Source organism: Rana temporaria, chromosome 1, assembly GCF_905171775.1.
Source record: "Rana temporaria chromosome 1, aRanTem1.1, whole genome shotgun sequence".
NCBI classification, from domain to species: domain Eukaryota; kingdom Metazoa; phylum Chordata; class Amphibia; order Anura; family Ranidae; genus Rana; species Rana temporaria.
In genome coordinates, this window is record NC_053489.1 from 450975983 (window position 1) to 450991565 (window position 15583).

The following is a 15583-nucleotide window of genomic DNA, read 5'->3' on the forward strand; positions in this document are numbered from 1 at the left end:
CGAACGCTACTTTTACCGAAGGTGCGCTCCCATCTCATACTTTATTCTGAGCATGTGCGGGTTTCTAAGCATACACACGAACGCGTTTCTCGTCTTAAACCAGCCCGACGAGAAACACGACGAGGAAATTGAGACTCCCGACGAGGAAAAAGAGAACTTGTTCTCTTTTTTTCTCGTCGAGTTCCACGACAGTTTTCTCGACGAAAAACATACACACAACCGTTTTCCTCGGCAAAAAAGCTCTGCCACCAAGTTTCTTGATGGATTCTGTCGTGTGTACGAGGCCTTAGACATTTTTATACAACCATTTGTATTCACTGACCAAATCGATCCTGAAGTCTCAAAGTATCTATGATTTACTTCCGCAATAATCCTAAACCAATCCAACCTACCCAAATATGTATAACATTAACAAATAAAGGACATAGAAAAATGTTCCCTGCCCTTAAAAAACATTGATGTTTATTTATAACCTATAAAACATTAAAAAAACATATAACCTATAAAAAAAACAATACAATCAAATTGAAAACACTAATAAGTTTAAAGGGGAGTTCCACCCACAATTTCACTTTTTAAATATAAATACCCCTGTAATACACAAGCTTAATGTAGTCTAGTAAAGTTAGTCTGTAAACTAAGGTCCGTTTTGTTAGGTTGTTAGAGCATTTAGACACTTTATAATCTAGAAATAGACCGTGGCCATCTTAAGTGTGGGCATCATGAAGCCAGACTGTACGACTTCCTGGATTTCAGCCTTGCAGATCTCGCACATGCTCAGTGCTGCGCAAGCGATGCAATAGGTTTCAGTCAGGTTTCCATAGCAACGGGAGTGTCAGAGGAAGTTGCCGCCCCTTCTCTATGCAAATAGGCTATTTGCAAGGACTACTGGGATACACGATGCCTATCCCAGAAACCCTTGCGAATAGCCTTGTGACTTAATAGCCTAGGCTAATAAGGAGGAGGAAGTAATGAAGGACTACAAAATAAAGGTATTTACAAGCAACAAAATAAATAAAAATTGTCTATTCTGAACACTATGAGATTAGGGCATGCAGCACAGACAAACATAAAAAAAATGGGTGGAACTCCACTTTAAGAGTATTTGTATACTTAGATACAAGAATGAGCTCTATCTGAACGGATCTTCCTTCATATGGAGAGGTCCATTTTTTGAGGGTCTGGAGAACTTTTTTTTAAATGAATACATAAATATTTCCTTTGTGAAAGGGATTTTTATTTTTTACAAAACCTGTACATTTAACAAAATATATACAGCAAAATATTCTTTACAATATGGCATATATTATATTCTCATCAAACAATATTTACAAATGTCACAATATTTACATATATATTTTATATATACAGTATATACAGGCATAAAAAACATTTTGTACAAATCTGCTATATGTCAGTGTTCATTGCAGATCCAAGTCATGCGCTCTTGAAGTTGTAGAATGTACCGTAAACATGAGTACTTCCAGTGGTAAAGAGATGACTTTTGCTAAGATCACTTCTAAGCAGCGGGTGCTTAGAAAATCGTTCGGGTTTACATGGTCCATTCAGCACATAAAATGTGCAAGAGATTTACTTTAATATGTTAAAAATGTAATGCCAGCTATTGCTGTGCCGTGGACCATTTGCGTAGGGCAGTAATTACTTAATCAATATACAGCACATATTGATAAAATACAATTCTGTTATTTAACAAATCATTGGCAGTAACTAATTTAAGTTCTATAGAAATGTTCTATGTCATCCTTCATTAGTAACAAAAAAAAGTCAAAGCTGCATCACAAGATAAATTTGTTAGTTCCTTATACCCTTGTATTATACTGCTTTCCACATGATTGCTACGCTGCAATAAAGCTATGCATGTTGATATGTAATGATTGTCATAGGGGGTACTAAAGATGTATTTTCTTCTTCACTGTTCTTGTGATGGATACTTGATCACTTGTATTTTATTCCTGTTCCAAGAAAAAAAAAATATATATATTATTGGCTGCTTACTGGCAAAGCATATTTTATAAAAAGCTACAATTATATATACTGTACATGGAAAGGTTAGAAACGCTGTAGTTTTTTTTTTTATTTCCTTGTTTATAAGTTCTTAGTAGAGTGCAAGTAACTTTTACCGCTAGAGTCAGTCAGTTTGCAAAAAGTTAATAAAGGATTAGTATATAAATAGTACAAATTGTAATTTTTATCGCTTTGTCCCTGTTGGGAAGATTCCTCTCTCTTCCCATCCCAATAACCACAATCTCTGCAGACAAGAGATTTCCCAAATAGGCACACAATAAAAAAAATGAACAAACTCAACAAATTTATCATAAACACTGTGTGGAAATACACAACACACAATGGAGTTGATTTACTAAAGGAAAATAAACTGTGCGCTTTACAAGTGCAGTTGCTCCACAGCTTAGGCCTCGTACACACGACCGAGGAACTCGACGGGCGAAACACATCGTTTTGCCCGTCGAGTTCCTTGTGAAGCCGCCGAGGATCTCGGCGAGCCGAAATTTCCCATTGAACAGCGAGGAAATAGAGAACATGTTCTCTATTTCCTCGCCGAGGTCCTCGTCGGCTTCCTCGGCCGAAAGTGTACACACGGCCGGGTTTCTCGGCAGATTTCAGCTCCGACCGAGTTTCTGGCTGAATTCTGCCGAGAAACTCGGTCGTGTGTACGGGGCCTTAGTAAACAAGGGGAAGCTCTGTTGACTTCCATCATCCAATCATGTGCAAGCAGAAATGCTTTTTTTATTTCCCTTCCATGTAATTGGGTATTCTTTGTAAAATGTAGCTTTACTTTACAAAGCTCGAAACAAGTACACAGTCTATTTGCTTTTAGCAAATCAACCCCAATGTGTATACTGGCTGGTTACAACTGGAATGATGCTCTAAGTTAGGGGTTTCCAAAATTTCGAAACAAAGGGGCAGTTAACTGCCCTTCAGGCTTTAGGGGGGCAGACTGTGGCGGGTGGGAGTAGAAAATGCCCCGTTATCATTGCCCCATCATTGGTTTTAATTGGAGGAATAGAGCCCCATTGGTGATATCAGTGAGAATAGTGTCCCACTGATGGTGTCAATAGGGGAAATGGTGTTCTATCATTGTGTCAGTTGGTGAAATAGTGTCCCAAGGGCCATATAAAGGCAAGCAAATGGGCACATCTGGCCCCCGGGCCACAGTTTGGAGACCACTGCTCTTAGTAATACATTCCCACACAATCATGAACAATGTTTGATTAGCCACATCTGTAATGGAATTAGAGTTTTTTTTAATCCTAACTAAAATGCATTGGGAAATACAGACAATTTTAGATATCATTCCGCTTTAACACAGAAGTATAAAAGAAAAAAAAATTAAAGCTGTTAACAAATAAATCTATAAATCACTATTGTCGTATATACATTGTCCAATAAATAAAACCTACTTAATCTTTCCAGCAAGAATAGCTTTTACTTGTTTCATGGTAGGACTGACACATTTTGTTTCTGTTTTTGAGCCAGATTTCTTAGTGCCTTTGCGTTTAACAGTAGCGCTGTGAAGGAAAAGCACAATATTAACATATATAATACGTTTTCATTCTAGTGACTATTTTCATATTAATTCACATTCATTAATTTCTCATAGCATACAGCTCACAATTACAGAATGGTATACTTTTAAAACAAGGTACCAAAAGTGCATTAGCTCCTAAATAGCACTTTAATTATAATTTAAAATCCTCCGCCGCCCCATCCCCCATTAACAAAAAAAAAAAAATAGTGCCCGTTTTCACTTACCCTTTTCACACTCCAGCGCTGTCCCTGACTTCCTGCTCGGTCCAGTGCCATAGATCCCCTTTAGAGTAGAATGATAGAGTGTTGTTCTGCCCTGAAGAAGACCTCCAGCCCTGGACTGAGCAGGAAGCCAATGACAATGCTGAAGCATGGAGAGAGTAAGTGAACACACTGGCATTTCCTGTGTGCCAAACCTGTCATTTACATGCCATCCCCTAGGGGCGCATCATCATGCAGGCTGGGCTCACAGTACCCTAGGCCTGAATGGCAATCACACATCATTAATTAAGCGCTGCTCAGTCTTGAAAGAATACCAATCCCCCACTGCTGCTAGAAAACAAGGTTCCAATAGTGCATCTGTTCTTGAATAGCATTTCAAGTAGAACTCCATTTAAAAAAAAATTATGATGCCCCCACTCTATATTAAAAAAATATTAGTGCCAGTTTTTACTTACTGTCTCTACGCTCCAGTGCTGTCCCCGACAGTCCAGCACCGGAGGTCCCCTTCAGGGTAGAATGATATAGTGTTGTTCTCCCCCGAAGAGGACCTCTGTCGCTAGACTCAAGCAGGAAGTCAGCACTGGAGCATGGAGGGGGTATATGAACACTGGCATTTCCTGTGAACCCTGCCTGTCATTTACATGCCATGCCTAGGGGGTGCATCATTATGCAGGCTGGGCTCACAGTACCCTAGGCCTTAAAGCAGTGGTTCACCCTGCAGAACAACATTTCAGCATAAAATCCGGCATAGTAGCGCGAGCTACACTATGCCGGTCTTAATTTTTTTATCCCCGTACTCACGGTTATATCGTACATAGACGATTCCGTCTGCCGCGGGGAATGGGCGTTCCTAGCAAGAGGGAGGGTGATTGACGGCCGGCTCTGGCACGTCACGCTCCCCGAAGACAGCCGGAGTAGGTCTCGGCTCTTCACGGCGCCTGCGCACAGGCTATGCGCAGGCGCCGTGAAGAGCCAAGCCTATTTCGGCTATTTCCGGAGAAGCGTGACGTGCCAGGGCCGGCCGTCAATCACCTTCCCTCTCCATAGGAACACCCATTCCCCGGAATCTTCTATGTACGATATAACAGTGAGTATGGGGATAAAAAAATACAGACAGGCATACTGTAGCTCGCGCTACTATGCCGAATTTAATGCTAGATGGAAAAATATATATATTTTTTTTTATATAGGGTGAACCCCCGCTTTAATGACGATCACAGATCATAATGTAAGCACTGCTCAGTCGTGGAAGTCAATCCATCATCCAGAAGAACTAGAAGAAGCCAGGAAAGACATCACCTGACCATTAATAAGACTTCATGAAAAATATCAGGGAAGGTTGAGAGATAGATGGTGGGGAAATACTGCAGTTTCACTGTGTAAGCCACACTAAACATGAAAAAGCAGTCAAATGTTAAAGGACTGGTGCAAGTCTCACATGGCAGTAGGAAATTCATAACACAAACATACATAGTATAAGTTGGCCAGAGGAGCTCTCAAAGGCACCATATCCCAAACATTAAAAAACAGGACACAAGGAGTGCTCTCTATGAGAGGTGGGATTTTTTAGGTGCCAATAACTAGAATCAAAAACATGCATTAAAATTCAATCAATTTATTAGTATATTTCATATTAAAAAATGTAGGAAAAGAATGAGGATATATTAAAAACAATCGTGATTGCTACACCATAACAAGCAACTGTAACTAATTCACAATGTAGATTTCAAACATGACGTGCCTCCATGTTTTGTTTTCAATATATCCTTATTCTTTTCCTACATTTTTTAATAAGAAAAATATGAATAAATTGATTAACTTAATTCAAATTTTTCTGATTCTAGTTATTGGCACCTAAAAAAAATCTCATCTCTTATAGAGAGCACTCCTAAGTGTATTGTTTAATACAAATATACAGTTAGACATTAACTAGCAACAAGGTATTCTAATGCCCGGTACACACGATCCGATTATCGGACGAATGATCGTCCGTTTTTTTTTGTATGCTAATCTCACGCCGAATCTGATGAGTTTACTAAAGTCACGGCAGAATAAAAAGTGATGTCATGTGTTGTAATGCATTTGTATTGTATTTTCGAACGACAGCTGTACTGATTAAACAAAAATCGTACGATCTGGCATTGTACGAAAAAATAATTTGTGCATGTCCGATGGAATAAAATCGGATGAACTGTCCTGATCGGCTCTCGAAAGCTCTGTACTAATGATCCGATTATCGTACGATCGTTTCGAAAGCGGCATTTTTCGTACGATTTTCGGATCGTGTATACGGGGCTTAAGTCTGGTTTCAACTTTCAACTACCTAATCAGTGTTATTTGTAGAACATATCATCTGAAGCCTATCGCAGCTTACTTACATATATTCTTCACTTGCACATTTGGGACTTGGTGGAAAAATCTCTAACTTCACTGTTTTGTTTACATCAAGCTTCTTTGCAATTTTTTTACATGAGCATCGCTCTCCTCGTTGTCTTTGTTGTCCTAAAGGGAGACAGCAATTAGGAAACAGCAGTCAATTACAATATGAAAACACGATAAAAGGTAAAATATTTTTAGCAGAACAAACACAAATGCTGATAAGCTGGTGATAATGGTTTGCCTGTAAAATCAATGACCTTACCTTGTACAAGGATGGCAGAAAGCAGAATACAAATGATGACCGCACACTTGAAGTCCATGATAACAGCAGGAGCAGTGCTCTATGCAGCTAAGAACTAAGTAAAGGCAGCTGGATGAAGAAACAGAGATATATTTATACTGGCTGATACTGCATGACCTATGGTGTGCCGGGGAAGTCCTGGATTTCAGCACTTCTTCTAAACCTTACGCTTTAGAGGCTATAAGACTTAAGAAGATAAGCAAGTTCTTCATTTTAAATATTCAATAAATCATCAAACTATTTTATTCATAATCCATTAAAAACATAATAAAATCAATTAGCAATGCAACATTAATTACTTATTATTTATTAAAAGGAGGTTTTAAAATTGGTGTAAAAAAACAATTTTCTGTGTGTTTTTATGTGCGTTTGTTTCCAGCACCAATAAAAAAACTAGACAACACATATAGTATTAACCGGAAGATTTTCCCTCTTAATGACCAGGCTATTTTTTGCAAAATGGCACTGCGTCATTTTAACTGACAATTGCGCAAGTGCTGTACCCAAAAAAAATTGACGTCTTTTTTTCCCCCACAAAGAGAGCTTTCTTAGTGGTATTTGATCACCTCTGCGGTTTTTATTTTTTGCACTACAAACAAAAAAATTATTTTTTTTTTTACATTTTGCTATAATAAATATCCAAAACAAAAAAATGTCTTCATCAGTTTAGGCCAATATGTATTCTTCTACATATTTTTGACAATGAGCGTATATTGATTGATTTGCGCAAAAGTTATATAGCTAGATTCAGAAAGACCGCCTTAACTTTGCGGCGTCGTAGTGTATCGTGTTTACACTACGCCGCCGTAAGTTAGCGAGGCAAGTACATGATTCACAAAGTACTTGCCTGATAAGTTACGGCGGCATAGCGTAAATGCGGCGGGCGTAAGCGCGCCTAATTCAAAATAGGCTGAGGGGGCGTGTTTTATGTTAATATGGGTTGACCTGACGTGATTGACGTTTTTTAGGAACGGCGCATGCGCCGTCCGTGTACATATCCCAGTGTGCATTGCGGCTAAGTACGCCGCACGGACATATTGGTTTTGACGTGGACGTAAATTACGTCCAGCCCTATTCACGGACGACTTACGCAAACGACGTAACATTTTCAAATTTCGACGCGGGAACGACGGCCATACTTAACATTACTAGTCCAACTATTTGATGGAATAACTATACGCCTGAAAATGCCTTACGTAAACGGCGTATCTGTACTGCGTCGGCCGGGCGTACGTTCGTGAATCAGCGTATCTAGTGATTTACATATTCTACGCCGACTGCAATGGAAGCGCCACCTAGCGGCCAGCCTAAAAATTACACTTTAAGATACAACGGTGTAAGATACTTACACCGCTCGTATCTTAGCCTAATTTAAGCGTATCTGGTTACCAGAATACGCTTAAATTTGCGCCGGCGCAGATTCAGACTTAGGCTGGCGTTTCTACTGATACGCCAGCCTAAGTCTTTCTGAATCTGCCTAATAGTGTCTACAAAATAGGGGATAGATTTATGGCATTTTTATTATTAAATTTTTTTTTTTACTAGTAATGGTGGCAATCAGTGATTTTTAGCGGGACTGCGACATTGCGGCAGACAGATCGGACATTTTTGACACTTTTTAGGATTACTAACATTTATACAGCGATCAGTGCTATACAAATGCACTGATTACTTTATAAATGACACTGGCAGGGAAGGGGTTAACACTAGTGGTGATCAAGGGGTTAAATGTGTTCCCTGGGGGGTGTTTCTAACTATAGGGGTAGAGGACTGACTGGAGGAGGAGAGAGATTGCTGTTCCTGATTACTAGAAACAGATGACCACTCTACTCCCCTGACAGAACGGGGATCTGTTTGTTTACATTGACAGATCTCCATTTTGGCTCTCTATGGTGCAATCGTGGGTGGCCGCTGGCCACGTGCACCGGCTCCCCCGCCAGGCAGCGGGCGCATGCGCCTGCTATAGATCTTTAAAGAGCCGGCCCGTCGCAGTATAACGACATTGGTTGGTTGGCAAGGGGTTAAACAGCTTAAAACAAATTTCCAATTTTTTGTTTTCGTTTTAGGACCATTATTCATATGTCCAACAAATGTGGTAATTTTCCATATATCCCCCTCGTGTTTTTTCATGTTTGTATTCTCCAGTGTCCATTTTGTCACCGAAAATATTCTCGACTACGAAATGAACACTATTTTAGTCAACTAAAATACGGCTAAAACTAAAACAATTTAGATGACTAAAATAAGACCAGAACTAAAATGTTTTAGAGCCTAAGACTAAAACGAAATTGAAATTTGATGTAAAAATTAACACTACACTACCACATAAGACTATGTAAGGGGCATCTACTAAGCTGTTAAAAGCTTGTCTTAATATTTAACGTTGGTAATTTATTCAGGTAATACGTGTAAGCATCTCACAATGTGAAACGCGTTAGCCTTTTTGTTTTCTGCTGTTCATTTTATTTTGACTACATTATTTTGGATTACATTGGTTTTATATAATAAAGACACCTTTGATGAAGTGAGGCAGTCCAGAACACTTTTCTTTCTTCATAAATATTGACATATTATAAGATTTTTATTCCAGGAGTGTATACTGAGTTTGGAAATTCCAGAGAAATGCTTAAATAATGCATTACAATTTAACTAAACCCATTAGATATTAGTCGACTAAAATGTACAGGAGATTTTAGTCAACTAAAATCAAATAAAAAAGTAAAACAATTCAAATAACTAAAATATGACTAAAATTAAAATGGAATTTTAGTCAAAATACTGACTAAAACAAAATCGAAATGTCAAATGATATAACCAAAGTGACACCCGTGTCTAATAATCAAACATGATGGTGCATGCAGCTGTTGTCCAATATTCCCAACAGGGACTTTGAGTGAGTGTGGAATGTTAACTGTCAGCACGAGGTGGAATATTCATTACAGAGGATACCCTGGGAATCACCAACAAGCACTCAGGGTTGCACAATTTTATGAACTTTTTTTGCACTTGTGGCTCAGGGTATGGGAGAACTTGACCAAACTGTCAGACAACTGAAAAAAAAATGAAATTGCATACGTGTGTCTATGGTAGAAGGATACACATATATCATGTGGTCTATAGTAGATACCACTAAATAAAACAAAAAACAACAAGTATATGCACACATATGCAAATTTGTTTTTTTGTTTTGTCTGTCAGTTTGGTCAAGTTCTCCCATACCCTGAGCCACAAATTTACCAGGCAAGCATACACTTTGTTATGTTTATATGTAATTAGTTTTTGTGTATATGTACTCCTCCTGGAGAAATGTTGTAACAGTCATAATTCATACTTATATAGATATATATGACATTAAATATATATGTATTCTCTTGTTTTTAAACATGCCAGCACCTAACCAGTATCTGTCCCGAGGAAGCTAATATTTTAGTGAAACACGTAGACAAGCAAGTTTTTGTACCATAGGTCCAGTCCTCTATAACTGCATTATTGGGTAACTGGTTACTATGTCCATACAGGGTGTTGTTTGTATGTTGTTTATATGTTTTTTTTAACTATGTTGTAATAAAATGTATACTTTTTTACTGATTCTTCCTCTCATTGTGTGCACATTTTTTGATTTGGTCAATCCTTAAAGGTTCCTGCACTACTTTTGGTCCGACTTTGGTAATACTTGCATTGACTTCTGTTAAAGAATTTGCAAGTCGTGCCAAAGTCGCACTGGGATCCAACTTATTGCGGGCAGTGTGAAACTGGGCCTAAATGGGTGTAATTGTAAATCCGAGGGAGAAAAACGGGGCAAGTCATCTATGTACAAACATTTGTATTCATTGGGCGATAGATCTTGAAGTTTTAAAGTGTCTATGATTTACTTCTGCAATAATCCCAGCAATCTTTAAAGATATTAACTCAATCCACCCTAATGTAAATAACATTAACAAATAAAGTAGATCATTTGAAAAAATGCCCTTAAAAGCACTGATGTTTAAATATAACTTAATTAAACCTATAAAAAGCAAAATAAACAAATTAAAAACACTGGACCAATGAGTGGAAGAATATTTGCTCATTTATATGCAACATAAGCTCTGTCTGAAATATTCTTCCTCCGCACGAAAAGGACATTTTTTCCCCATTCTGGACAGCTCTTAATAAACCAACACGTTCCTTTTTCTTTTGCAAAATAGATTTTTAATTCCTTTCCTATTTTATTGAATTTTTTTACAAAACATGTATCCATCAAAATATTACTTACAATATGGCGCATATTATATTCTTATCAAACAATATTTACAAATGTCACACTATTTACATATATATATATATATATATATATATATATATATATATATATATATATATATATATATATATATAGATATATATATAGATATATCTATATATAGATATATATCTATATATATCTATATATATATCTATATATATAGATAGATATATATATATATATATATATATATATATATTTATATATATATATAGATATAGATATATATATATATATTTCTAGATCAAACATAAAATGACCCTGTCAGTAAAATGGTCCCAGTTAAATAAACAGCATATAGTGCCGTGCATAATCTACATAGTCCAGGGGCATAAAACATCTTGCACACTTGCACATTTGCCAGGGTTCATTTGAGATCTAGGTCACCCACTCCCAAAATAATAGAATGTAAACCTTGGCACTCCTCAGCGTACTTCCAGTGGTACAAAGTCCCTTGAATTTCACTAAGACCAATCCTAAGCAGTGGGGGCTTAGAATGTTTTGGGGTTTCCATAGTCCATTAGGCACAGTGTAATAAGCACATAAAATTTGCAACAAATTCACTTTAATATGTAAAAAATAAATAAAAAAACAAATACGACAGCTATTGCTGCGCTGTGTAGGGCAGTAATTAGATAATCAATATACAGCACATATGGGTAAAATAAAATACTGTATAGCAATTTTGTTTTTGAAAGAATCTCTACTTCAATAACTGAGTTCAATTCTATTGAAGTGTTCTACGTTGTACTATATTAGTAGTAAAACTGCAAAACTTCATCACAAGATAAGCCTGTTCCTTCCTTTGAGATACTGCTTTCCACACGATTGTCAGCAGTGCTGTATTAAATCTACGCATATTTATATTTATTGATTGTCAGAGTCAGAGGGTACTGGTGGCGTCTTTCCTTCACTGTTTTTGTGTTAGATACTTGATCACTTGTATTTTCATCCTGTGTCCAAAAAAAAAAAAAAAATATATATATATACACACACACACACACACACACACACACACACATATATACATATATATATATATATATATATATATATATATATATATATATATATATATACAGTATATATACACACACACATATATATATATATATATATATATATATATATATATATATATATATATATATATATATATATATATATATATATATATATATATATAGACCTAATTACAGACAAAGCTGTAATTGGAAATAGGTGGGACATTTAAGAACCTCTGTAATGTTTTTTGTTTTATATTTTTTTTAATTATATATATTTAAATTTTATAGAGTCAGATTGGAAAAGTACAAAGCTCCTGTCATTGTTATCATTGACTGTCCCTGTTGAAGAGATTCCTCTCACTTCCAATCTGAATAACCACCATCTCTGGGACAAAAAAATTCCCCAGTGGGGACATAATAAGAAAAAAAATTAAAAATGAGGAAATCTACACATTTATCATAAACATGGTGTGGGAAAATCTATACTAGCAGGTTACAACTGGACCGTTGCTGTTGGTTATAAATTCCCCCCAGTTACAATTTGATTAGCTATGTCTGTAATAAATCTGGAGCTTTTTTTATCCCTAACCACATAAAATGTATTGGGAAAGGCAGACAATTTCAGATGACTATTAATTTGCTTTAACACGGCAGCATCACATAAGAATGAAAACTTAAAAGTTGAAAAAAGTTTTAATAAATCTGTATATTATTATCTTTGTATGTACATTGTACAATAAATCACACTTACTTAATCTTTCTATCAAGAATAGCTTTTACTTGTTTCATGGCTGGATTGACACATTTTCTTTCTGTTTTTGAGCCAGCTTTCTTATTACCTTTGGGGCGTTTGAAGGTAGCGCTTTAAAAAAAAAAAACACAATATTAACACTCTAGTGACTATTTTCATGTTTGAGTCATAACTGGTAAATATAATTTTCAGATCGCATACAGCTTACAACTACAGTGACTTCATCAGCTCCTGAGGAGCATTTAAAGCAGAACTCCATTAAAAAAATATATATATTCTCCTAACTATAATGACAGAGTGCTGTTCTTCCCTGAAGAGGAGGTATGGTCCTGGACCAAGTATGAAGTCAGGGACAGCACTGGAGCATGGAGAAAGTAAGTGGGCAAGTCATCACACAGTCTGGGCTCAAAGTACTCCAGGCCATGAATGGTGATCACACATTATTACTTAAGTGCCACACAGTCCTGAAAAAATACCCATCCAAACTAGTAGAAGCTGGGAAAAACATTATAGGACCAGCAGCACTAATGCCACGTGCACATGATCAGAAATTCCGACAAGAAAATCTGATGTGAGCTTTTGGTCGGAAATTCCGACCTTGTGTATGCTACATCGGACTTTTGCTGTCGGAATTTCCGCCAACAAAAGATTGAGAGCAGGTTCTCAATTTTTCCGACGGAAAAAGTTCCTATAGGAAAATCCGCTTGTCTGTATGCAATTCCGACACGCAAAAAAAACATGCATTCTCAGAATCAAGTAGAAGAGCCGAACTGCCTATTGAACTTCATTGATCTTGGCTCGTCGTACGTCTTTCAGACAATTTCAGACAAGATTTGTGTGACCATGTGCATGTAACACAAGTTTGAGCCAACATTCCGTCAGAAAAAATCCACGGTTTTCTTGTTGGAATTTCCGATCGTGTGTACGCGACATAAGACTTCAAGAAAAAAAGCACTAGGGGTTTAAAAAAAAAAAAAAAAACCCAGGGTGGGGTGGGAGAGACAGATGGGCGTTTCACTGTGAGCCACACTTAACATGAAAAAGATCTCAAAGGTAGTATTAAATGGTAAAAACAAATAGAAATGGATTAACAGGGCTACAGGTAACTCAACAGATAGTTGCTAGCAACAGTAAATTCTAAGTCTTGGGATTAGACTACATAATCAATGTAAATTGTGTAAGTAAACTGAAGCATATTGTAGCTTACTTACATATATTCTTCACTTGCACATTTGGGACTTGGTGGAAAAATCTCTAACTTCACTGTCCTCTTTACATCGAGCTTCTTCGCAAATTTCTTACATAAGCATCGCTCTCTTTGCTGTCTTTGTTGTCCTGAAGGGAGACCACAAATAGACAAATTGAAGTCAATCACAATATGAAAAAGCAATGAAAGGTAAAATAGTGTTAACAGAACAAACACAAGTGATGAGTCCCAGTTCTTTGTCTGTAAAATCAATGACCTTACCTTCTACAAGGATGGAGGAAAGCAGAATACCAACGATGACCGCACACTTGAAGTCCATGATGACAGCAGGAGCAGTGCTTTATGCAGTTAATAACAAGTAAAGGTAGCTGAGTAAAGATATATTTATACTGGCTGTTACTGCATGACCTACGGTGTGACAGGGAAGTCCTGGATTCCAACACTTCTTCTAAACCTAATGCTTGAGAGGAAACCTCTATGAAAGTGAAACAATACAGTGTACCACAATATATCCCTATGGGATTTTACAAAAGACGCTTGTTAACTATTGTTCTAGTCTCATTATGCTTGTACACCCACATGAAAGTTAAAAACTAATTGATTGAACATACAATTATAAAAATAAATATAGAAATAGGTAAGGAAATGTAAGAAGATATGCACATCCTGCAACTTAAAGCTGAACAAAAGCCACCTAGAAACTGTAAAGCAATACATTTGGCTTAGTGGTTTTCATTATGTCATTCCCAATTTCAGTTTACGAATTGGCATCTGACAAGCTCCTTAGCCCACTATTAACAGGTACTACATTCTCTAAGTCTATTCAGATATGGGGGCATGGCAGTGGCTGCACTGTTCCACACTACAGGAGCTACGGCACACAGTGGTAACAGACATTGCCCTGATGCCCTGCATGGGTTGCCAATAGAGGAACCTAAAAAAAGCCTTGGAAATCACAGGTAATAAATACAATTCACAACATAGTTGGATATCACGAATATGAATACAACTTTATTGACTTGGCTATAGATCATCTTTAGAGTTTGCCTAACCAGCTGCCTCCTGATAAATAAATATGAAAGTCCCCAAAGATATAGGATATGTCTTTTGTTTTGTAATAAAAATAATGCAGGACCTTGGCCTTTGACCTCCGTTGGCTCCATGTCGCTTCAGGTAAGAGACTCTCCCCCCTCCCCACACCAACCCCATGGCTAAGGTCCTATCTTTAAACGTACACGGCCTAAACTCTGACAGAAAGAGGCATCTGGCATTAAGGGAGTTCAGACAGTCGGGAGCGGACGTAGTTTTTGTCCAGGAAACCCACTTTGACAGTAAGGGGTCCTTCGCGTTCGCCTCTAGGCAATTCCCACAGATATATGTAGCGTCAGGTCCCTGCAAGCGAGCTGGAGTCGCAATACTTATTAAACATGGGTCCCCGTTCACTTTCTCCAGCCATTACAGCGATCCTCAGGGTCATTTTGTTATCCTCCGAGGCCTATGGCAGATGCGTGAGGTCACTTTCTGCGCATTATACCCCCCGAATGTCCAGCAGCACAGATTTTTAACTAGGCTCTTCACTCGCCTCTTTCGATCGGACCACGGGTTACTGGTGGTAGGGGGCGACTTCAACTTGACCCATTCTGCGACTGCCGATCGCCATGTGGTGGGTCCCCGGGCGTTGTCAGCCCGAGCCCTTAGGGACTCAAAGCTCTTCCGCCAAATCTCCAGAAGATATGCCCTCTTTGATACCTGGCGGGCCCTCCACCCGGGTGATCGGCAGTACACTTTTTACTCAGCCCCTCACAAAGCCCACTCTCGCATCGACTATTTTTTCACCAACAATCCTACACTTAGGGTGGTACGT

General features: G+C 37.7%; 2 protein-coding genes across 3 annotated transcripts; both read right to left on the reverse strand.

Moving 5' to 3' along the window:
• Window positions 1-1215: 1215 nt before the first annotated feature.
• On the reverse strand, window positions 1216-6564 carry LOC120916603 (C-X-C motif chemokine 10-like). 2 transcript variants are annotated; one of them, XM_040327672.1, is made up of 4 exons: window positions 6431-6564; window positions 6168-6291; window positions 3441-3548; window positions 1216-1979 (listed from the first exon to the last, which is right to left on the reverse strand). In XM_040327672.1, the coding sequence occupies exons 1-4, from the start codon at window positions 6486-6488 to the stop codon at window positions 1931-1933; spliced, it is 339 nt and encodes a 112-aa protein (XP_040183606.1). In that variant the 5' UTR covers window positions 6489-6564; the 3' UTR covers window positions 1216-1930. The 2 variants fall into 2 exon arrangements, with proteins under 2 accessions (XP_040183606.1, XP_040183607.1); XM_040327673.1 differs by having other exon boundaries at window positions 1216-1973; window positions 6431-6560.
• A 4738-nt stretch (window positions 6565-11302) lies between these two features.
• LOC120924969 (C-X-C motif chemokine 11-6-like) lies at window positions 11303-14482 on the reverse strand. Its single transcript, XM_040335902.1, has 4 exons — window positions 13981-14482; window positions 13724-13847; window positions 12513-12623; window positions 11303-11707 (listed from the first exon to the last, which is right to left on the reverse strand). Exons 1-4 carry the CDS (start codon window positions 14036-14038, stop codon window positions 11665-11667), a joined length of 336 nt encoding a protein of 111 aa, XP_040191836.1. The 5' UTR covers window positions 14039-14482; the 3' UTR covers window positions 11303-11664.
• Window positions 14483-15583: the final 1101 nt, after the last annotated feature.

Excerpts from the sequence above, each read along its gene's own strand:
- LOC120924969 (XM_040335902.1), bottom strand. The coding sequence starts at position 14,038 with ATGGACTTCAAGTGTGCGGTCATCGTTGGTATTCTGCTTTCCTCCATC. Across the intron at positions 12,624-13,723 it reads TGTGCAAGTGAAGAATATAT|CGCTACCTTCAAACGCCCCA; the intron begins GTAAGTAAGCTA and ends TTTTTTTTAAAG. Across the intron at positions 11,708-12,512 it reads ATTCTTGATAGAAAGATTAA|GATGAAAATACAAGTGATCA; the intron begins GTAAGTGTGATT and ends TTTTGGACACAG.
- LOC120916603 (XM_040327672.1), bottom strand. The coding sequence starts at position 6,488 with ATGGACTTCAAGTGTGCGGTCATCATTTGTATTCTGCTTTCTGCCATC. Across the intron at positions 3,549-6,167 it reads TGTGCAAGTGAAGAATATAT|CGCTACTGTTAAACGCAAAG; the intron begins GTAAGTAAGCTG and ends TTTCCTTCACAG. Across the intron at positions 1,980-3,440 it reads ATTCTTGCTGGAAAGATTAA|GAACAGGAATAAAATACAAG; the intron begins GTAGGTTTTATT and ends TTTTTTTTCTTG.